General features: G+C 40.7%; 3 protein-coding genes across 12 annotated transcripts in view; 1 reads left to right on the forward strand and 2 right to left on the reverse strand.

Annotated features, from left to right (window-relative positions):
- LOC126872109 (synaptosomal-associated protein 25) overlaps window positions 1-6,861 on the forward strand; it is a 28,812-nt gene extending 21,951 nt beyond the window's left edge. For 7 of the 9 annotated variants that reach the window (XM_050631682.1, XM_050631685.1, XM_050631679.1 and 4 more), the window contains one exon: window positions 1,622-6,861. In XM_050631682.1, coding sequence (XP_050487639.1) covers window positions 1,622-1,684 — 63 coding nt within the window. In that variant the 3' untranslated portion in view covers window positions 1,685-6,861. Of the gene's footprint in view, window positions 1-639 lie in introns of all 9 variants that reach the window. The other 2 variants (XM_050631678.1, XM_050631686.1) reach the window with 1 other exon arrangement.
- Window positions 4,950-11,586, reverse strand: LOC126871974 (uncharacterized). The gene is made up of 3 exons (XM_050631398.1): window positions 10,777-11,586; window positions 8,606-9,919; window positions 4,950-8,519 (listed from the first exon to the last, which is right to left on the reverse strand). Exons 1-2 carry the CDS (start codon window positions 10,937-10,939, stop codon window positions 9,369-9,371), a joined length of 714 nt encoding a protein of 237 aa, XP_050487355.1. The 5' UTR covers window positions 10,940-11,586; the 3' UTR covers window positions 4,950-8,519; window positions 8,606-9,368.
- A 908-nt stretch (window positions 11,587-12,494) lies between these two features.
- Window positions 12,495-24,568, reverse strand: part of LOC126872089 (protein similar) — a 36,923-nt gene continuing 24,849 nt past the window's right edge. For both annotated transcript variants that reach the window (XM_050631624.1, XM_050631623.1), the window contains exons 8-14: window positions 18,516-19,035; window positions 17,544-17,775; window positions 16,377-16,723; window positions 15,870-16,111; window positions 15,648-15,793; window positions 15,008-15,522; window positions 12,495-12,924 (exon numbers count right to left, since the gene is read on the reverse strand). In XM_050631624.1, coding sequence (XP_050487581.1) covers window positions 12,595-12,924; window positions 15,008-15,522; window positions 15,648-15,793; window positions 15,870-16,111; window positions 16,377-16,723; window positions 17,544-17,775; window positions 18,516-19,035 — 2,332 coding nt within the window. In that variant the 3' untranslated portion in view covers window positions 12,495-12,594. The remainder of the gene's footprint in view (window positions 12,925-15,007; window positions 15,523-15,647; window positions 15,794-15,869; window positions 16,112-16,376; window positions 16,724-17,543; window positions 17,776-18,515; window positions 19,036-24,568) is intronic.

The raw sequence follows: 24,568 nt of genomic DNA on the forward strand, positions 1-24,568 counted from the left end.
CACATTATTTTTGTATTCGCACGGAAATTCTATTTACCGAAGACGAAACGATTGTTGTTGAAAGAGAGGGAGGAAGAGAGAGAGAGAGAGAGAGAGAGAGAAAGAGATTGCACTACAGGAACCGATTAAAACGAAATACGATACGCGTCGTTATTTAAAATAGTAGATAAACGATCGTTTCGTTTTCGCGTTGGCATGCGTACGCACGTGCACCGCACGACTAGCCATCCCTTTAATTATCCCCTTCTTCGTCATCGCACCACCGGCGTCATTCGACATTTTGCCACCCTCACGGGCTGTCTTTTGTGTTCGGCAATATTGCAATCATAAATCCAAAAAGAAACAATGGAAAAAAAATAAAAAGAGAGAGCATATGTTAGAGTATATAAGAAACGAGTAATGTATAAAACGAGACGAGGAAAGAAATGCAAGAATAAAAGAAACAAATTGAAAATTACATTGCACCAAATATTAGCTATCGGCCGATCCTGACCGTGTCTCACACGCTTTGTTGGCCCTTTTTTCTGTCTTTCTCTATTTTTGTCTTTTCTTTCTCTGTTTCTTCTTGCCTTACGTTCAATTGATGATTCTCTTATTTTATACCACCTGTGACCAAATCCAAACTATGATAATCCGCAGGGCGAGTCAAACGAAACGAGGATAGCCGTGGCGAATCAGCGTGCGCACGCTCTACTCAAGTAAAATGCGTCACTCTGCCCACGTACCCGTCTCCTCCGAGCCCTAAATAGTCAAACAATAAATGAATATATATATATATATACATATACGTATATATATACACACACATATATATATATAATATGTATATCAGCTCCAAAATATTGTACGCTCACACGCCCACGACCCTTTCTTCTGCCTTCTCGTCGTCGGTCGGACACCGCCAACCCGTCAACCCAACTCGATCCACCTGTTTGTGCTACAACGAAATCATCGAGCCTTCCGGTTACATCGATTTATATATTACGTGTGTCTTATATCTCGTGTACTTAGTGCAATCTCCTATTATTATACACGTCGTTTAGTTCTTACACCCCTTGTAACCGTGTTATCTTTTTTACCGCTCTTCTTGTTGTGTCCAGCTCGTTTTTTTACTCTGGTTTCACCGATATGATTATACCGTATGTAGTATATTATACATATACATACGTATATATCTATATACACGCGCTTATATTAACGTCTAATCTTTTTGGAATCTTATTTGTCGGATGAAACCCCGCAGTATCGTCGCCGCGTTCGTCGTTGTCGTGACGACTATGCACGAGTTTTGTTTCTTTCTTATCGCTGCTGTATTCCTTTCGATTCGATTGAATATTCAATCTGGCACTTCTCGCGTTCGATCAAAGAATCCGCGCTATCGTCTAGATTATTGCACCGATTCTGCCAATCGGGCAGAATTTAAATCAGAATGGAAATCGGCCGCAGCAGCGATCGGGCTCAAGTACGAAGTAGTACGAGTCAACGATGACGACGAACGACGAGGCGAGAGAATAAAAAGCGCAGAATAATCGAAGTTAAACGAGGTCGACGATTACATGATCTTGATACACGCTTAAGTTTGAGTTACGATCTTCCGTTTGTTTGTTTTTTTGGTACGCAGGGCGAATCGAACGAGACGAGGATAAAGGTGGCCAACGAGCGAGCCCATCAGCTACTCAAGTAAGGCCACTCTCGACCACTTGCACCCCGTCGGCCACCAACAGCAACAAATACTACCATCACCACTATCACAACCACAACTACACTATTACTGACAACAACAACAACAACAGTAACACTAGCAACTACAACAAAAGACCAGGGCTATCAGCTACAGATACACACGATCAGTTGTTACTCTCAGTTAATCGTGTTCATGTACTTGCAATTTATTTATTACGATTTTCTTATATCTCGAATCACCGTGAAACTTTATTACAGACGAGTTGACAAATAGACGATCGAAAGAACGAAATGCAACTTCTATATCACATATGTTCTTTTTTCCGTCCTACGTTCGAATCTTTTACGTTCTTCGTTCTGTTCGATTTATAGTGTATATTTGTAGACAGTGAACGCGTACGTTATAGAAAACGCCCAAGAGAGAATCGTTCTCATCGGTTTTCGTACGTATTTACTCGCAGTTAGTCTATTTATTGTTGTTCGTGCAACGCGTCGAAAGACTTATTGCGTTCTGGGAAATAAATTGTACCATCTTACCCTGTTGTGCACTTTATTTTCGGCGAACGTTAGAAGTAAATTCTATTTGAATATATTACTTGTATCTTTATTGCCGTCGTTAGTATATCATCCAAGTAGCTCCATTCTCTAGCGACTATACCTTTTTTTTTTTTATTGTGAATCTTTGATTCCTCCTTTCGGTCAACTATCTTCGAATGGTCCTTCAGCGAATCTGCTCGGGCGTACTTACGAACATCATCTTTAACCCTTAAGAGAGCAAATTTTCATCTTTAAGACATAGAAATATTTAGGAGGAAAGTAGAAGAGAGAAAAAAAAAGTTAGTTTATTTACGAATAATGTTTACATGTAACGAAGATGTCGACGCAACGTCGTCAAGTCAATTCAGTGATCCGATAGAGTTTTTTAAAAGACGAGCCAGATGTTTACAAGGAAAATGATAAGAAAGGGAGAAAGTAGAGAGCAAATGATGAAAAAGAGGATACAAAAGTCTAAAGATTTTTTCGTCTTAATTGCACGTTTATCCAAGTTCTTCCTCTCGTGATATAGCGTTTACACTTTTAACGATTTATCTAAAAAGTTTCTAAAATAAGAAGAGTTATTAACAGAGAAAATACAAAAATAAGAATACAGAATACAACAAATACTAGAGATCCATTAGTTAAAAAGAAAAAAAAAAAGAAATAACGAATCGCAAGTATCGCGCGCCTGTTTAAGGGTTAAAGATTACCCACAGTTAACGAAAATAAAAGCATATACACAGGAAACGACAATGTCAGTTGGACGGGAGCGCACACACGCTGTAGTTCTCTGCATCGTTACACACACACACACACGCAAAATCCAAACGACCCTGTATACATACATACACATATATAGATACACATACATGTAGCCATGTTCAGGTATACAGAGAAAAATCTGGAATACAGCCACATACAGCGAACAATACAAAAGAGAAAAGGGAGAGTAGTATAGATCACACAGCGTGTGGGAGTGCACATGTGAACGATACATACGCACAGCGAGCCCTCTTTAGGTAATACATACCATGTAATTTATTATCACGATTAGCGTTACGACCAAAATATCCGTGTACAGTAGATCGATACGTAGATAGACATCAGAGATGCGTGTGTATGTGTGTGTGTGTGTGTGTCAGAGCACACGCGCGTGTCGCGCGGTAATTCCAAGCAGTAGTAGGTCGTAGCAAGCGTGCTAGCCGAGGAGCAGCCTCGAGACATATATGTATGATGTACGAGATTACCATGTTTGAAAACGCGAATGTATATCGAATGGATCAAGGGAGCTTACCCGTAAATGGCAAATAATATTAGGTTCCTCCCGAAAGTGGTCGTTACTCGCTTACCTTTTTCTCGATACATACGCTCTACGTCGAACATCGTGCGATCAACGAAATATCTCGCTTCCCGAGAGAACACGAGAAACCGGAGGGGATCACGACAGACGGGGCGAGGTAAAAAGCGGAGGAGGACGTTTAGCGCGGCAGCAAGTCGATGTTTACGAAGAAGAAAAGGGAGAGGAGAGAGCGTAGTGGTTCCTCCCGTGTGTAGAGTAGGAGGAAGGGAGGAGAAAAATATAAGAGCAAAATGATGGGAAAGGTACGAGAGTGAGGGAGAGGTGGAGATAAAAATGGAAGAAGAATTTGATAAACCAATGCAACGAAGTGGATGTCGTAGCGAAAAAGTCTGGAAGAAAGAAAGAGGGAAACGGAATGAGAAAGCGAGAGGGGAGAAAAGAAAGGAAGGAGGTGTTAAATGTGTAGATAGAATTTTGTTCATCGTTTTATCTGTCGACTCACCATAGAGCGTAGATCGATTCCGTTTCTTGCGGTCCCGCGCACGCTCAACGCGCCGGGTTTGTCACTGTAAGGTTTAACTCCAAGTGAAAGAAATCACGAATGCGATAGAGAGAGCAAGAAGAATACGACAAAAGATTTAAACAAAGATTGTACATTATTATATTTACACGAAGCGAAGTACCTCTACTTTGTACTATAGCGAGCGAAAGAACGAATGAACGAATAATCCATTGTACGTCGTGTCATCACGGCGCCCTGGGATTCTCCTGGTTACGTTTCTGTTTCGCGGTCTGCGAGTATCCACATTCCAGCATTTATCTCTTATTCAGAATCTTTATCTTATTGAACCGTGATCGTTGTTTACGCGGAATAAGTTTGCCATCGTTCTGACAATGAGTCGATATCTTTTCTTTCATTTCTCTTTGCTAGAGGACTGCAAATTTGCAAATACGTAGAAGTAGCGTACTACTATATAATAATTTGTAACTTGAAATAGAGATAGACATGACGTGGTTACCGCGGATTAGATCCAACGCTGCAGACAAGGGATGTTTCTCGAAGCAGCTGTCAGCCTTAACAGTATTCGCATCTTTACACTTACCTCTTTAGCTTTAAGAGAATGCATAGAGACAGAGAGCAGAGATGCTGTCAGCGCTGACGTGATCCCTCAAATCAGTAGCATCAAAATTAGTCCGTAGAAAAGAGAGAGCGAGCGAGAGAGAGAGAGAAAGAAGGTGAACAAACAATAAATATGAGGAGATTTTGTCGCGTAGAGATTTTTTTATGTAGACCACATTTGGCAAAGAGAAAAAGAAAATACGTGTACACCGCATTTAGCATATCGTCGATAAGCATGAAATGATTTCGATACACGTATTACTTATTATACATTCATGTAAACTTTATTTTGGATTTAACGAATTAACCATATATATATATATATATATATATATATATATATATATATATATATATATAACGATATTGTATAAACATTGTAAAGGGTATCGCCGTCGAGTCGCGCGTTGTATTAAGAATGGAGCACAAAAAGAAGGAAGGGGATATATTACGAGTAATTCCTTTCGATTTCGCTTGTTTGTTTACTTTTCTCATTAACGTAGTAATGCAGTTATGATCGGTGGCTTGCAAAAATTCTTGGACGCTTCGCCGGACGAACGTACTAAGAGGAATAAAAGAGAGAATGTTAAGGGAAATTTGGTGAACGAAGGAACAGAGCAAATGGATGTATGAGAGGGAGAGAGAGGAAGTAATATTAGAGAGCAAGTGTGTGATATTTGATGATGATAATGATTATGATTGTTACTCGAGATCGTTAGGCCTATCGTAATTATTTACTTTGTCAGAGGAAAGATATACGAACGATTATAAATAGGTATAAATATATATATATATATATATATATAGATTATATATATATATATAAATATAAATACGATACAAACATATTACATGCATATATTTACGGAACGAGCGCGGTGAGCCCCCTTCTTATGTAGACCTCTAAAATAGAGAAAAAAAAAAAAACGAAAAAACGAGAGGAAAAAGAGAGCGAAAGAATCTACTTTATTTGCGAGCGGATAATGTTGTTATATTATCATAAATATTATATATATATTATACAATACGGAATCGAGCAATATTGTATTGTTACTTCGTCGTTAACATTTATCACCGCCTATTCGAAGAATTATATTATGTACCTATTTTACAAAATAATCCCTCGTATCTGAAACGAGTAACTCATATCGAACCTGTTATAGGTCTATGTGGTACGCGTAATTTTAAATATTCACAGAATTGTATAGAACACGCAGATTTAAGTAGATAGACGCGTAGATAGGTCAAAATAGACGAAGTAGCCTGCGGAAAAGGGAAATGGTTTACGGTGTGAATGAGAGATCGAGTGAACGAGATGAAATTATAAACCGATTAATTGAACAGCAGTTTTCTTATAAAATGGAAAACTGTGAGAGCAGCGACCACAAAACAAAAAAAAAAAAAAAAAAAGAAGAAGAGACGGAGAGAGGCGAAAGCTCGCGAAAGATCGTGTGCAACCGATTCGAAGATTCGCTGTTGATGCATTGTTCTATTTGGTTGACGTATTCGTAAAGTTTACGGTGGTTGCGTGCAATTTTTCTCGAGTCGATCTTTAAGAAAGGAGAAGTTTCGTGCGAAACTTGTCGTTCGAAATTTATCTTTCGACTGTCTCCTGACGAAGTTATTGCGGTATAGAGCGGTATTGTAAAGCGAGACAATGAGAACTGCGTGCACCGACGTCTAACGTTTGCAATAACAAGAGTACGATCGCGATTATTAACACAAATTGGGACCACCGTGCAAAAGTGCAAGGTGCCGAGATGAAAACGACTACGGCGCGACGAGTACCACAAAGCTCGACGCTGTTAATTTCTTTTGTTTTTCGACTACGACGAACGTCGAACACCTCGTCGTTGCCGGCCGCTTTCCGATTCTTCGAAGCGACGATAAAAACGAGACGAGAAATCGCGAATATTCAGTAGAGTAAACCACGAAGCCTGACAAAGAAGTTAGAACAAACGTAAAAAAGAAAAAATACTGAAAAATAATGAAAAAAAAAAGAAAAAACATAAGGATGGCGAAAGATAGAGGGAAAGTACGCGAACATTGTAAAGTATTTGGTAAACAGACAAATTGATGAAAAAATCAGCTTTTCTCTTTTTAGTACTGATGTATTGTCGCTAGATGTATTACAGAAACGTAAGAAGTATTCTTCGGCAGTACTATTATAACAAATGCCTATGTATTTTACTTCTCGGCAAATAAACCATCAAGTATTGTATGACTGCTGTTTCTTCTACCTTGGATTCTCATCTTCAGTGACACTGCCAGGTATCGTTTTTCTATTCTCTATTCTTTTCTACTTATATTTACATTTTTACATCCAACTCGCTTCCAATCATGATCATTACTGATTACTACGGCAACAGTTTACAGAGAATCAGTTGAAGAATCGAGTTATCTACGTTGGACGGATTTAGAAACGGGAGTAGATCGATTCCAAGACGCGTAATCTCCTCTTAGAAACTCCCTATGCCGCGAGAACGTGGCGCGAGCTTTTCTTCGAGCTGAAGCAGAAAATGTTCGAGCATCCTTACGAACTTCGACGAGAGATTCGCGAGAAGAAGAGCTGGGGCTTTGCTCGACTGGACGATTGCAAATGCTGCATTGGCGTTGTTCTCGCGGTAATGCCTTTGTTTCACAAATTCTCTCTGAATTTCTGCTCCATTTGATCGGATTTGGCGAAGAAAATGGAGGTAGAGGCGGAGGCGGAGGTGGAGGTGGAGGTGGAGGAGGAAGAGAAAGAGGTGGAGGTGGAAGTGGAGGAAGAAGTGAAAGAGGTGGAGATGATGGAAGAGGAGGAACAGACAATTGTATCGGATGTGGTTGAAAAATTGGTCTTGTGTGGAGCTCGAAATCTGCCAGTAAACGATAAGAAGGAGGAACATTTTTGCTTCGTATCCTAGCTAGAATATTGCTTCTTCTGATTTCCAGTTTCATCCGACTTTTGGGACTATAAAGTTTTGTCGATCCATTTCGAGCTCTAATGGCCTCTCTTCTAGCCAGAGTGTGCTGAAGAGTACCACGGAATCTATTGTAAACGTCCGTTGAACTTAGCCTTGTACGAACTTCGCTTCTTGAACAATCGTATCTCAAATTGCTACTCGAAATATCTGCTCCTCCGCTTTCCCTATGCTGAGTGCCTCTATCAATACGTTCCCAGATTTGACCAAATTTTTCTAATACTTTTATGCGTCTGCCAGAGTTCTGATTTGTAATTACGTTTTGTATCGATGGTACATTAACTTTTGTTATATTGGAGGACTTTGAAGGCACGATTTCGGAAAGAAGTTGATCTTCCTCTTCGTCTTCTACATCAAGATTTAGTACAAAAGGAGGTGGAGGTGGCGGCGGCGGCGGCGGTAAATTCGTCGAGGAATCGTCCGATAATAATGAAAAAACAGAGAGATGATCTTTTTTCATAACAATCTCAGATCTCGTTTTATGTTCTGACAGAAGTCTCGTTTCTTCTTCCGGTTGCTCATCTTCTTCCTCGCCGATCTCTCTCAACCGTTGCGCGCTTCGTTTCTTTCCTCGAGAATTGTTAGAAAAGAAAGTAGGTCTAATAGTAGGTAGGCTTTTCGATTTAACGGAGGAGATTTTCGAACGAATATTCGTTAAAACTTTCATGCTTCCCTTCCTGTTTTTACGACGCTGAGAACTCGTTTCCTTCTCGTCCCAACCTTTCGAGAACGTAGAGGCTAACTTTAGTTTCGATCGTTTTCTCTGAGGACGCATTCGCTCGCTTCTTCGCTCGTTTCCAGGTAAATCTTCCGGCTTGAAGAATATCCAGACGTGGTAACGAGTCTTCTGAGGTCCTATGTACAGCTCGTTGCTATAGGCTGTTTGCAATAATCGAGACACGTACGACAAAATTACCTGAAAACCAAAAATGAACTTTATTCTCGAAAGACTTTTCACCGTGTTTTTATATGAATTCCTAATTTTATTCTTTTTACACGTACCTGATATAGGGATAAAAGAGCAAGATATCCTGTCAAGTACGTTTTGATAACTTCACCTCGACTTATAATCTTCGATCTGCACCCATTAGTGGAGATGGTTAAATGTTTAGGATCGTAGTTGTAGACGGCACTGGGGCTGAGAATATCGTGATGAACACAAGGTTTCGGAATGTCATTGGAACAACAGGAGAAAGGTACATCCACGGGCGTGGAAGTTTCTTCTTCTCGCTCTTCTGGTACTGATCTTTATCACACAATCAATGCATTCAAGCATTAAGATAGATTAAGAGAACTTACTAAAAATGCTAATACCTCCTTTTAAAACAGACAAAAGTAAATGGGTAAAGCTGAGATTAAACGGGATTATCTACGTTCTCCTAAAATCGTTCGACAATCATCATATTTTAAGGAACATTCTGAAAAAATATTTAGGAGCCACATGGTAAACACATTCATAGGTGCCGAGTGAAGCGCTATGTTCGTATTTATTCTGTAAATATAAAGCAAGAAAAAATTCTTCAAGACCACTATAATTATCGATAATTAAACGTAGTTGCTATTTAGAAACTAGTATTAAAGTGCAATTTCCTCAATTCACGATGTAATTTCGTAGTTCATTTTCTCAGAAAGTTCCTCGATTATCCTTTTAACCATTTCTCATATTTATTGCTAACACTTTGTTTCCTTTTCTACACTAGCGTGCACGATGGTCACTAACCATTTAATTCTTGTTATTAACAATAATAAATGGTAATTGGTTCGATTATACCCACTGCCCTTCCAGTCGAGGACCGTTCTCCATATCCTCGGGTCCCTCCATCGACAGTTTCAGCCACGGAATTCGAAACCAATCTTCGTAACTATTATCCCCGCAACATTCGAGTTCGGTTTGAAGAGCGTCTACCCTCGCCTTCACAGCGACGTCAATTCCATATTTCTCCATGGCTTCTATCAAGCCATCGCGGCTTTTTTGCTGAAATCCGCTCAACAGAATCAAGTAAGTGGCATTTAGAATAGCTACCAAGAATCCTGACAGCAGACAGGCAATCACGTGGAAGAATAGAAGCCGATTCACATCGTGAGGATCTACGTTGTCGTCTACTTTGTGTTGATCCTCTAAATCGTTTCTAGCTGGTTCTAGTTTCAGGTAGAGCCAGCACTTAATTCCCAGGATATAGGCAGGGGAACAGCAAACGCCAGCAGACACGATGATCGCGGTCCACACGTGACCGTCACCTGCTCGTCGTGATCCGCTCGTTAACCCAGACAATAAAAAAAAAAAGCGAATTCTAAAAAATTCGTCGTATGACCATCACCGAGAAATGGGAGAATTTTTTAGCGCTAGTCGTGCCTGACGATAGTAAAATATTATTATGTGACTCTGCTGCAAAATGTCATTTTCCATTCTTAATAAGTTATTTTAGTTTCACGAGTTATTCTTGTTGCGATATTTCATGCATAATTCTCCGAACGTTCAGAGTCGTTTTATATGTTGAAATAATGGTAATATCAAAATTGCAGCAGTGTCAATATATACACTAACGTTCATAAGCGACGAGAAAATCGCCCGTTTGAAACACTATCTTTAATAAAACAGATCTGTAATTAATATACGTGATAATATCTGTGAAATATAAATAGTATGACCTAGACGCCGTTAACAAGTTTACTTTGCAATTACGATATCCACGATTTTGCAATTATGGCTATCCCAAATATGCTAAATCTTCTCTGATTTATTGACGATAGAGTACATTTCAGTGTACAGCAGAACTCCATTTATCTAAATTATGTTTCAGTTAATTTCTGTTCAACCGAAGCCCAGCTGATTAAATCTTCTTATCTGGACATCAACTCTGGCTATGTGAACGAAAAATAATAGATAGTAGGAAGAATTAATATACTTCAATTACGTGTTTATCACGATGAGTTCAGATAAATGAAATTCTGTGTATCATTAATACGATCACTAATTCCATAGATAAACGATCGATACCTGATTAAATTGGAAAAAGATTCGATAGATTTAAGGCCGTATTTTAGAAAACTGCTACGAAATACAATCAGAAAATCTCCGGAAATCAAAGGATGAAACGAATCAGAATTAAAGACAGTTCTTCCACAAACGACTGTTATCGATTGTTGTAAATGGTTTTCGTACGTGGACTAACCAGGGGTGATAAGATTCAGGTAATCGGCAAAGCCTCTTTCGAATCGTACGGCCCAGAAAATGGCCAGAATGACGGCTAAAAGGCCAGCCAGGTTCATGGAGAAAACAATACAGTAGAGTACTTTCACGGAGGGCCAGCAATAAACGGCATTTACTAAGCCCATGTATCGTTTGCTTTGTGATGGATAATCTTCATTGGTATCCAAGAGCCAGTCATCGTAAATAGTTTTGTGTGATTTCCCTAATTATCTCCTCTAAAGGGTTACAATACAAAATAGCTTTATTGCCAAGATATTGAAACCTGAAGTGCCATGCGATAATGCTATTTCTTTCGGTGCTATCTTTGCACTGCAAGTTTCATATAGATTGTTAATAATTTCAAGATATATTCGATTAAAAATTTGACACACGTCACATCATTTTATCTGTTGCAAGCTATCATGAAAATTCATAGCAGCGCATCTTTCTTAAATTAAGGAACTAATGAAATTGAACAAGCGGAATTAAATCGGACGAAGAGTAGAAAAATCATTGTTTGCAGCTGTCGCAACTAACGATATTACGACGGTATTATTACAGAACGATAATACTAAACCAAAGGTCGTATGGGATGAAACTTCGCCTATAATAGTTATAAAGGCTTAAATGAGGCTTATAAAGGCTCAAATATTTTAGACAATGAATCATTTTGTTTTTTCGAGTATTAGAATTAATCAACGTTAGATATGACAAATAGTGAAATATTAGAAAGATTATTTATTTATTTACTTATAACACTTTTTTTCTCATGATAATATTGATCTATATCAACACTGTAATATAGATAGGATTATTAGTAATAACCATAGATGTTACGGTAATAAAAATACAGAGACGATAGTAAAGTAATAAAATTAGATATTACTATAGTGATTGTAATCAATAAGTGAATAAGTAAAAATATACATATATATATGTATGCTATCTTAGAATTTATAATATTCCTTAATACATGTGCACAGAACGATAATACGATAATATGGTAATAACAACTGATTCTCGGGTTGGCCTCGTTAAAAACTATAAAAAACAGTAACAACGACGGCAAGGATCGCGATAAACGCTATCAGCTCGCCATAAATGCCGTATCAATCGGCTATAATATAGAAAACGAGTGCCGCATGTGTTCCACATTCACACATCCTCATCTTATTTACCGTATATATATATCATATATTTTTTCTCTCAATTAACAATGTCCTCCGTCGCCTTCTCTTTTGCCTCGAATTTCTATGCATCGTCAAATTATCAACAATTCAAATCAATGAACAGCGAAACTCGTGGACTCGAATATATTTGTCTGAATGAGGTAAAATCATTGTATATAGAGAGAATTATGCTCTATTATAGTCGAACCGAATCCCCGTTCGATTTATTCATAAAACAATATTATACCATACAGGTAGATCTGTTCTCTCATTATCCTTTATACTACAAGACTTAACGGCTAACGTCCTAAAAATGCATTGGCACTTTCGTATGAGAAAAACTATCATCACGAATCCATACGGCACGTTATACATAGCACAATTACCAATGAAAAAATATTGATATATTTGCACGATACGCGCTATCAAATCGTGCAAGATAAACACCCTGAATCATCTGCAACTGCGTCGCTTTAGCATTTCATTGCCCCGTAACAAACTGATCTTCCATTATCTCGCTCTAGATACTGCATTTCTTCTTTTTTTTTTTTTAATCCTCTCCTTTTTAATCCCCACGAAATCCGATCAACTCGATTGCGGAGTCGGCTTGTATTCGGATTAAACACGACTGCTTAAACGAGATTCCGATTCAGTAGACTTCCAAATAGGTCCGGTTCCACTTGAAGCAAACCACTAGCCGACATACTCGTATCATAATCAAAATTATCGAATGGCATCATCGGTGAGGATGGCGACGACTCGATTGATCCTCCTCCAGTTATAAATGTATTGTTGGATAGTTGCTTTCTCGCAGCGGGGCTCAGCTGGTCGAAGGATACGCTAGACCCTCTGGAATCCGGACATTGAGGCACCATTTGGTGGTTCTCCAGGTTCACAGACAGTGGAGACATCAGGCTTTTAGGGTATATGGACGGCACGTTCCGCGAGTCCATTAGGTTTTCCTAAATAATTTATACCAATCATTATGCTTCGTTCACAGATTTCTAGAGTATGATGGGTGTGTGGTTAAATATCGCGTGACTCTTGATATTTTAATCAACCCTCCGCGAGGGTAATATACTGTAACACGTTACGTAACTGATAGGATGAAGTCAGTATACTAACCAGATAGCTATAATTATATACTTTTATAAGGAATGGAAACTTTGAGATAAGAAATAATGCAATTACTGCAGTTTATTTTTAATGTCTTTTAACTAAAATTTTGTGATTAAACGATAAATATTAATGGACAAAGTGCGGGCTTTTATGCACTTAAGAACGATTTCAAAGACGGGAAAATGCACGTAATAAACTATATATAGCGAAGATTATATCGTGTTCTTAAAAATATAAATTTGGGTAAAAATTCGCAGTTTATTCAGAATAAAGATATGAGGCTAACATATGAATCAACACGAGTCCTGACTCCATCTTACTGATTCAACGTCAAATATTCTCTTTTTATTTATTCTGAAAATAAACCTCAGCCCTCCAAATATGAGCATGTCTCCACAATGTTGTATGTTTTTCAACGCGTCACGGTCTCGAAAGCGTGTTGCTGCGTTTCGTATGAAAGACTAGGAAATTGGGAAACATTTCTAACTACGAAAGAAGTCAAATAGAAAATGTTATTTCTATACTTGTTACTTGCATTCACACGATCGTTTCAAAGTTTTAAAATACATACAGATTCGTCAGCTTTGGTACAGATCCTGATCTAAACAACACATTTCTAATCGACTGGCATCTTTTTTAAATTGTAAAAACAATGATTGATATATTGATAAATGAAATGTGAAACGCATAAATTTTTGTCATAAATTCCAAGAAATTTCATACGCGACGAAATCATATTTTATCATGTATGTTAAACGTTATTCGCATTTTCAAATTACGCAAAGCAATCGATGCAATATCTTTGAAAATAATCTCGTCACTACCGACAGATGTAAAAAAAGGTTCAATAATCAGCATTATCGGTAATGATCGATTGTTTCTTCGATGTTGTTCATGATACATCGTTTAAAAGCAAAAGCATCGTTCGTTGAAACGTCGCTTGATATACTCAGCACGTGGACGTAGCATTAATATCAAGACTACGATGGAAGGCGATTGGAGCGGAAGGATGAGAAAGGAGGAAACGAAACGCAGCAGTTCAGATGATTCGATGTTCAATGTTCAATGTATTTGGACAATCTTCAATCAACAATTTTATATACTTTGAAGTAGAATACATAACGTGACGTTAAACAGCGACACGGTTAAACGAACTACGGCCGAGCGAAGTTACATCTCTCGTCTCGCCTAACAGATCCCCCGTGTATCCTTCGAAGACACGGGAGACGCGCGCGTGCTCTGTACTCTATCAACATCGTCCTGAATATTTTGTACTTTCGTCATCTCGACTCTCTAAATATTCTCCCTCTTTATCTTTCTCTCTTAAGACCCCTCGTTCACTCGATCTTCCTTTCTGCCTTTCTCTCTCTCTCTCTCTCTCTCACTCTCTCGGCGATCATATTTGCGAGTACCGAATCGAGTATCGCGATAATAACTTTCCTAGGAAACTTGTAAATCCATCGTTGTCCGCATCGCGGGAAAAATTACACGAAGTTCGGAAGCATCGTCTGGTGAACTGCCAACTAACTCTTCGCGTTAATCCTTTATCGGCTGATCGGCTCAGCCTCGGAAAATATCGCGTCTAACTGTCTCAGACTGTCGCGAAACGCTGTCGAGAGTTAAAAAAAAAAAAAAAAAGAAAGATAAAAAGAATCGATCGACGATCAAACGTAGGGAGCGTTCGTAAGATCGGTGGACGGTCGACCCATCGCGACGCGATGTTTCGTTGATGTTCATGTACTGGAACTAACTCGGCAATGATAGCTGAGACGCTGAGAACGCGGCTCACGACCTATGAAAGACCCAACGTTCCAGGCAGAAGACATATCGTAAAACGATCGCGAGTTCGAACAGTCGCCTGCTTCACGTGCTCGCTATGCTTTTGGAGGACTTCGGTTTCGCGAAACAAACGTATCCCGCACTCACGTCGCAGCCGGATACCAGGAGATTCATTAGCACGCTGTTGCACGCCGGATTCCGCTGAGAGACCTGACTGATCGCGTCGCCGTTTTCTACGCCGCTTCGACGACACCTTCCTTCGTTCGTTTCGACTTTTCTTCCTCCGCTATCGTTAACTCCACCTCCGCCACCACTGTCTCCTTCGCCATCCTCCACATTCAGATTCCCTTCTAATCGATTAACGCTCTGTCGACCTTTTACCGTACTGTCGTACGATTCGTTCGCGAAATTATTCCGCAGAACGTTCTGTTGAGACACCAGGCGACGCAACAGTTGACTGTTGCCCAAGTTCGACGATTTTCTCGAAGACGGCTGCTGCTTTGTTAACAGGTGATCCTCTAGACTAAGGTGATCGCTACATTTCGCGGATTCGTCACATCTGATGCGCTTATTGTCGTTCCCTGCGTCTACGGAGGCAGTGTGAATACGCTTCGTTGGTCTGTCCATTTTGGAGGACCAATGGCAGTTATCTAGATTTATATCTGAGACAGGATAATAATAATCAATCTCTCGACGAAGCCTTAAGTCATCCAGATAGAAAACACTTAATAGTTTCATATACTTGTTATTGGTAGAGTTGTACTAGTAGATAGAAGAAGGGACTTACTCTTCCTAGGGATTTGACCGAGAACTTGTACTGGATTCACCAAACCTCCTCCATGGTCGTTGTATTTTCTGGAGACGACCTGATCCATTTTCAATAATTGCGCTAAACTAGAATCTGTCGTTCGTTGCTCCTTTTCCGTTAACGTCCTGTAAACAATACATAAAGATTCACGGTTCTCGTGCTGGTTCTCGTAATTATAATTTTCGTCCCGTCATTTCGTACCATTTTAGACAACTTTTGTGATCTGTCGTCTGTGGCGGACTCCACATAACCATATCATTGCTTATAAGCAAATCCAGAGCCTCATCCTGATCCGACATTGGGATATAAGGTGCTCTAAATTCCAACTCGTCGTCGCCTATACTATCGTTCAGGCCTAACATTAACATCTCGTCCTCCGATAAACCGTCCGCACCGCTACCCCCTGTCGGGCTACCCAACGAATCTATACTTCGTTCTGGACTCTGAAATATAATACACAACGGGATTAAGCAATTTTTTACTACAATTACGATATTTAGAAGTACTTGGAAATATTTGGCAACGCTTGGAAACACTTGGAAACGTTGTATGAAAATACTTGGAAATACTTGAAAATATTTACGAATACTTGGAAATATTTGCAAGTGGTTGAAAATATTTGGGAATATTCATAGTATATTTGAGAAGATCTGAGAATATTTGTGTAATGTCTGCAAGTGTGTGAAGGAATCGAGAAAATCGGCTCACTTGACGGTACTTGGTGAGCGGCGGTGAAACCGCGCTGGGATCGATGCTACATGGACTGCTCGGTGAATCTCCGTACATGAACGGATCGCTATCGGCCAGAGACTCCCCTAGATCCTTGCTCCTCGAAGTGTCTCCCAACTCGGCATCTTTGAGAGAGTCAGTGAAATCTGTGGAGCGTAATTCAGGTGCTAGGGTTCCATCGGGGCTCAGTAGGGGACAATAGTTGTCGCTGCCAAGAATAAACTCGTCGAGCATGTCCGTAAGGAAAGGCGTGTCTTCGAGGGGGACGCATACGTCGCCAGGTGTAGGCGCCAGATGTGTTAGATCCTCCGGTTCGTCCTTCAGCACTGTAACATTCCATAGATGAAATTCAAATACCTTCAAGGGTACACCGACCGTTGTTTACTTCCGTATTATAACAAATATGGGTTATTCTAAGCGAAAATTGAAGGGAACATACACAATAAGACGTATCTTCTGTATTTTACAAAAAAAAACAATTTTTAAGTTAAGTTTATGTATTGTCATCAATTGCACATTATCTAATCCGTCGTTTCAATTGCTTTCAGAATTAAACGTGCTCGTGTCTATTCTTCTGTCTACGTACCTATCTATCTATTCTTGAACATTGAAGAAAAATTGATTGTCGAACGTCATATAACGTTAGCTACTTTGTTGCTTTTAAGAGAGAAACTTCTTACATTTATTATCTAATTCTAAAAGATAATATATCTCTTTACACAGCAAATCGTTTTTCTCTTCGACTAAGTAATATTGAAATCTTAGTCACTATATAAAAGTGGAAAAATTAACAAATATAATCTTATCATGCTGTTTCCATGTGTTCGTCATTTGATCCTAAATGTTCGCAATATCGTATCTCGTGTGATAGGCAAGATTTACTGTCTACCTACGAAGTTTTTCTTGTATAACGAGTACTTCTCCCTCACCTAATTATTATTTTCTCTCTCTCTCTCTCTCTTTCTCTTTTCATACTCTTCATCGTTATCGACCGAAGTCGCGTGTTACGACATTTATCTCTCGATTATTGCGCGAATAGCAACGAGTTTAAAGAGATAGGCAAACGAGTGAAACGTAAAGATACAAGACGAGGAAAAACAAGACTCGTTGCGAAACAATACGAAGGAAGAGATGAATGACACCCACTCGTAAGGCCTGGATGATCCTCGCTGAAAGTCAAGAAGCCTTTGTTCATGTCCTCGGTACGAGGAGCGAAGATACTCGCTGTCGCTGTCTGTGGCGGTGGTCTGCAGGTGATCTGGTCTTGCTGTTGTTGTTGTTGTTGCGTCGCAATAGAAGCGAACAGGTGTCTGGTAACGACGTGTGGCCTGTCCTGACGAACCGTTGTCTCCGGATCGTATTCCACCGCGGGTTTGCCCTAGAAGATCATATCCATCAACGCCAAAATTCTTTTCATTTTCTTTCTCAAAGTGAACACACTCCCCTCTCTACAAAACGTATACTTGAAGAATATAGCGAGGTCGTGAAATTGATCAGTGGCTATCGTTCACAGCTTTGGATGGCCAATGAGTTAATGAGCAATTAACGATCAATTAATACAAGATGTTATCTATTCGCAAGGATAAAGATAATTTCTAGTAACGCGGATAAACCAAATAAAAATCAACTGCAAATCGATCAAAACTAAACCATATTGCTATTTCATAAGATACGTGCAATTTTATAAAACTCCTTATAGTAACAATTTCTATTGTCCGAAGATCTAATAGAGCGACCCAATAAATGAGCCACTCTGACGCCACATTGATCAACTGTAGAATTAAAAATCAAATAAAAGAGATATCATTCGATCCTCTGTTTCTCTTAAGTTTACCTTGGAATTTACTATTACTTATACGTTATATCTTTGCAATAAATCTACAGAAGTAAATCGTTTCTTTTTTAAAGCTGTACGATGTAAGCTAATCCTACGATAGACCCGAGCAACAAAATAAAGAAACTAAGAAACAAGAAAGTGGCTCATGACAAGTTAGTCGTTCTAAAAGCCTCGTATATTAGAACTCTGCCTGTTTATCACTGCAAGCCTCTTCGACTACCAATCCTACCGAAATTTAACTGTTTTACAGCCTCGTTATATTCTCCTTCCTCGTATCATACCTGGAACACGAACGGAGCGCGGCTAGCAACAGATTGCTGGCGGCACCGTTGCTTCCGTTTTGGCCCGTTGTTCTCCTTCAGCGACTCTTCCAGCGATTCTTTCAAAGCCTGTACACCGACGAACGATTTCTCTGTAGACTGGACCGGTCTCGGGAAGGTGTTATCCTTCCGCGAGCCGTCCTGAAGTTGAACAGGCTCCTTCTTCGCTTTGTTGTCCGCCGCGCGGAAGATCGAACTGGTCACTGTCAACGGTTTCGCGCGATTGGAAGAGCCGGTAGTCGCTGGTTTCGATTTTGTAGCAGGTAACGATAATTGTTGCTGTTTCCCCTCGAGCGCTGTATCCTCGAGCTTCTTGCTGTTCACTTGTACTCGAACACGAAGCTTTGTGGTAGCTTGAAGAGGTGGAAGTTGGACAACGTCGCTCGTGGCAGCCGGTTTCTCCTCCGGCTTCACGGCCTCCTCGCTGTCACGTGCTGCGAGCTGCCGCGCGCTGTACACCTCATCCTCGCGTTCCACGCCGCTGAAAGCAGAAATCCTACCTGGTGGAAACTGCCGCGCCATCGACGATCCTGTTTCTACGTGTGACCGACCACTTTCTCTCTCGATTCATTTAATAAACCTGAGTTTTCTAATAGCTAACTGTTGCACGAAGTCTGAGTGAATTTCGGTTCATACAGCGATATTATGTCTGGCGTTTCTTATTTTCCAAATTTCACCCGGTCAGACTGGCTCGCAAGTTCATATTCTATTCTGAACCGGCGTTCTAAGGGACTTCAACTGATATTACGTAATTACATAACAGCCTTCGTTTGTTGTATTATATTCTCTTACTTGCCGCAGTGAAAATTCCCTTAGATAGCGCTTCAGGAATACAAAGCGAAATTCACTCTCGTTTATGCCAGCTTTCTGCGATAAACGATCCTACGGAAGCGAGTCACTCGTCGCTTAAGAATCGACCATTAATCGCGTACTTGTGTAATGGAATTGAAAAATCGACGAATATTTCCCAGAGACTCAAATATACCGGCACGTCCGTACATTCTACGCTCGTAACAACAAATTATCCACCCTCTGCCGAGAGTTAACTCGTACGAAACGTTGCGCGATAAAGTAAAGTACGTACCACTGCCACTCCTCAGCGATCGAGAAAGAAAGATCGGTCGACGAAAGATCAAAATCCGCGAAAACTCCCAATCACGGTGACCAAGAACCACGTTTACCAGAGTATCGAGGGAAATGTGAAACGTACCAAAGAACGACCGGCTTATGCTATTCGAACGCGAATAGGTTGGATGATCAACTGAGATGGTACTAGCCGTCTTCGACGGCCTAGTTAGACGTTCGAACGGGCGCACCGCTCGTGTTCCCCCCTCGTGTACTCCGGTTCGTTCGTTCGTTCGGGTCCTGACCCTCGTACGCGAGAGAGCGAAGCACATGGCCACGGTTTTTAGCTCGCGAGCCCCCCTTGCATAACAATTACCGTTTGATGGGCCGGGAAGCTGCGAACGCGTGCTGGAACGAAGCGAATTCCTTCGAACCAACATGGAACCAACCAACCGATCGGGCCGAAGCTCAATGAACGTGTACTTCTTCTTTTCGTGTAGATGCAGGCGAATGGCAGCAGTTGACTCGAGGTCGATCCTCGAGTTTACCATTACGACGGCCAGATTTTATGGCTTTAGAAATCGTGTGACGACTTGAACACAAGACGCCTGCCAAAACCGATCTCTAGATACCGTTCTTACCAAAGTGCTTTCGTTTCCGACGAATTTTAATCGCCGCACGTGAGAAGACGAACAGACTTTGGGATAATTTTGTCCTCGTAACTCGTTGATCTTACGGAGGAGACTCGAGTGTCGTCTTGGCAATTTTCTTGCGCCCGCCAGTTTGTTTTTCATATTTATATAAGTGGGAATGATTTTATTAGGTTGTCTTATATATCCGTCTTATTTTCGTCCTATTTACAAACAGAGAATACGAAACAAATATAGGAGCCACACTGGGAAGTCGAACTGGGAAGTCGAACTAACCAGGTTCGTTCTTTAAAAGTTTCTTGCGATTTTAGAATCGAGAAGTTACGACCGATGTTTAATTCTTCGAGAGCCAAATATAACTAACCTCGATGGAGTTGCTCGTCAGTTTGACGTCCGAGTGGCTCGTATATTATCGACCTAATAATTACTCGAAGCGACGAACAACCTTTGGGAAATGTACATCTATACCTATATCTATAATTAATTGTACGAGAAGATGCAAATTCGATCTTCGTCGTTTTCTCCTATCTCGGAACGTTCGAATCTCTGTAGTAGGTTTCACGACCTCGAGATAAAGACAAGAATCGTCCAATCGGATATGACAAAACTATGTGTCGAAAATAAGATAAAGCTTGCACATTGTAATCATTATGAAACTCGATCGCGCCGTTAAATTCTTGCAAATTGTCCTCCCGCGAGCGAAATAAGCTTGGTTGGTTGGAAAACGGATCAGTACGATAGAGGAGGTGTCAAGCGATTCTAATGTCACAGTGACACCTCGATCGGCCAAAATGCGTCAGGGACATCGTAGAAAAGCGACTACACGCCGATCTCTGGCGAGGAGCCGTGGCTTTCTCGCCTCTCTGCTCTCGATGTAGGTTATCGCGAAGGTTAAGGCTGCCAGCGCTAGCAGCCGATTCGACGACGAGCGTGATCGAGCGCGTGTGAGCCGTCAATTTTCACGGACGAAAAAAAAAAAAAAAAAGGGGGGAAAAGAAAAAGAAAGGAGAGAGTAGAGAAGAACTCGTTAGCCGCGGATTTTCGACTACAGAAACGAAAAATTCGAAATCGTTTTTTATAATTGCGTAGATAAGTTACAGAAATTTAAAACGAAAGACAGATATCGAACTTCTAATCTCGATGCTAAATTCGCTGATAACAGAACTACACATAGCGGATACCTCCTTAGGGCACGCCACGATTCAAGGATTAACTCATTAACCTATTAAGAATCAACGTTGCATCAACATAACGCTACATGCGCAATTTGTTGTTTTCCGTCAATTTATGTAACTTGATTATGATTACGAGTTATAATTTACATAACGAAATTTTGAATTGTGATTGTGAAAGGAGATTTCCAACGCTTCGCCTCGTACTTCTTTCCTCGCTTCGCCGTATTTCCTTCTTTCGCCTACGGTCTACTGTTTCATGAGACTTGAAGAAGTCGAGCTGTTCGTACGACGTACAAGCTGTCTCATAGATCGAAGGAAAGCTCCTTTAAGCTTCTGCGAGAAACTTATCTAGCGTACGCGGGACGATAACTATAATTTACATTGTCTGTATTTCTTTTTATAATATTGGAAACTTCACGCTGTCTGGATCAACGACTAAGCGCAACGAAACACTGTACTAAAACAGTGCACACTTGTTGCGAACTTCCAAACTGGACATCCAAATTTCACCGCTGACGATCGAACGATGAAAATAAAGTGACTTGTATAAAAATATATATATCGGACCTTTGCAATTCCTTTTTATATCCAGAACGTCGAAGGAAAGAATTTGATGACATAGAGCGACTAAAAGGAAAAAGCTGCGAACGAAATGTTGCGTTAATGCAACGTTGTTCCTTAATGAATTAAATGCCACGAGAAGAAGAGAGAGCGACAGAGGGTTTGAAGGGGAAACGGTGAGACGTCTGACGCTGCGTTACCGTATACAACAGTATAGGCCGAGTCGAGCACTAACTAACTTTAACCAGTCACAACGGCTCGGTAATTGTCGCAAATTGACCAGCGGGACCCCAAACGTGGAACGGCAGGAGCGTCGTCGCAGTCGCCTCGTGGTTGCGTGCAAATCACGCGAGAGAATCTCAACGGGAATACCTACGCTTGTAAGCGAAGAACGTGGCTTCTTTCATAAATACAGAAGCGATGGAAATAGAGATAAAGAGTCGCGTGACTATCCATTCGAGCTCTTCTCCTTTGACAATTTGAATTTCCCGCCTTTGTCAACCTGTTAACGGAGAAGAACGAGATACATAGCTCGCAACTAGGATCCTCAAAGAAATAATAATTTCTCCGTAGAGAAATTTCTTCTATTTTCCGACATTTTCTATTACCCTCTTTATTACGAGAAAACGATCTTTTAATGTGTCAAGAGAAAAAAAAAATAAAACGGAGAGTCACATACATCGATGATCGTTCTTTCGTATTTTCCTGAAATTTCTGAAGCTTTGTAACGACGAGAATATTATTCGGTAAAAATGACCCACAGTGTACGTTATATCGTAATTTATATTGACGAATACTTAAATCGTTTCCAATATGAAATATAATTTGTCTCTATTAACTGCTATGTTCACTTTAATCTCTAAAGTATTCGATGATTACGAGAGCTGTGATTAAAAAATGACCTGGTTAACAGAGTAATCTCGAGATTAAAAAAAAAAAATTCACGAAATCCCGGGATCTTTGGGTCGTTTGGTTATCGTAGAGCGAACAAGCTTAATGAACTCGAACCGGTGGGCGCGGCGAGGTTTCGGAGCGTAGGATTTCGTGAGCCGTTCCGACCGATCGCGGGCCCGCGAATTCACTTGCATAACGGCGCGTTGCACGATAAAAAATGCGGCTTCGAGCGGGGCTTATTTTTAGTTGGCCACGGTTCGTTCGTCTTCGACTGTTTCGAGTTTGGCGAGCGAGATGAATTCTGCCGAGCCGCTCAAGTAGGAAAATAAACGGCGCGACCTCGTACACGATGATATCACTTCGCGACAAGGTGTTCGACCCGCGAAATCGAAACTGCCGAGTTCTTTTTTCTCGGCATTTGTTTTACTCGCGTCGAACGTTGCCACGGTTTTCTGTAGATTATTATCCATAGAGCTCATCCATCTCCGACGCCTAATTGACTCTCGTTTAAAAATTTCGATGTGAGAGAGAGAGACGGACGTACCAGAGCGACTCCCCACCGGTCTGATTTGTAATAATCACATATAACGAAATAATTTGTAACAATATACGTTGTAAAGATTGTATTCTCTACCTACATATCCTTAAATTCTAAGGAAGCATTTGTCGGCCTTCACTTTCATACCATTAAACGTTCGCGCACTCGTACGAAACTAAACTACTAAACGATATTTCGTAATCTCGAACCTAATTATTCGATATAGAATAGACGCACTTTCTGTATGCACCGTACGTTATTCTCAATGGTAGCGAAACTTTATAATTTTGTGCTCGATGACGTTAGTTTACATACACGATACACGTCGGCTCACTACCACCTAGGCAATGCCCCAAATTTATGCCCCATCTCTTTGACAGGGGAAGTGACGACAAGAATCCGCGGATTTGAACGTTTAGGCGGAGAAAACGACGAACGGTCATGTGAACCGTGCGACGAAACGATAGGGAATTTAGGAGAGAAAGAGACGCACAGAGAGAGAAAGAGCGATTAGGTTGAGTTAGGTGCAAGTTAAATATGCGGCCGGTATTGTTAAAAATAGAGTGACGGCCGACCGCCCGGTTACTTGTGCAATCGAGCACGTGGGATCAGTCCCCTCTTCTCTTCGGTTTCCATCTGGTATACCCATGGCCCCCTACTGTTTTTCTATTCCTCCTGTACGTCAACCATCCTCATCCCCGCGCGGAAAATTTGTCGCCCACGCGTCAATCGCTCTTTCCCTCGACTGCTGTTCGTTTCTCTTCGCGATGTGTGTCTCGAAGGGGGGCAAGCAAGAAGCGAACAGAGAGCGAGAAAGAGAGGAGGGCTTTGCTTTGCCAATGATTTTGGCACGAATCGGACTCAGCACGCGTTCTGCTTCGCGGCCTTTGCCTCGTTCGCGCTTCTCGCCCCGAAGAAAAGGGATTCGTGCTCTGTCTTCGCTTTGACGTCGATCGAGAGAACAATAGGACCATTCAGTGAGTGGCTGGACAAACAAAGCGACGAGATCAGAAGCCCGGAAAACGAGGCAGATACTGGGAACGAGTGAAAGTGGGTCCTAACGAAATTCTTGTCTTTGAATCTTGTCGAGATACGAATTACACAATATACAGCTGTTAGACATTAGAAGCA

This window comes from Bombus huntii, chromosome 12 (assembly GCF_024542735.1).
Source record: "Bombus huntii isolate Logan2020A chromosome 12, iyBomHunt1.1, whole genome shotgun sequence".
NCBI lineage: Eukaryota > Metazoa > Arthropoda > Insecta > Hymenoptera > Apidae > Bombus > Bombus huntii.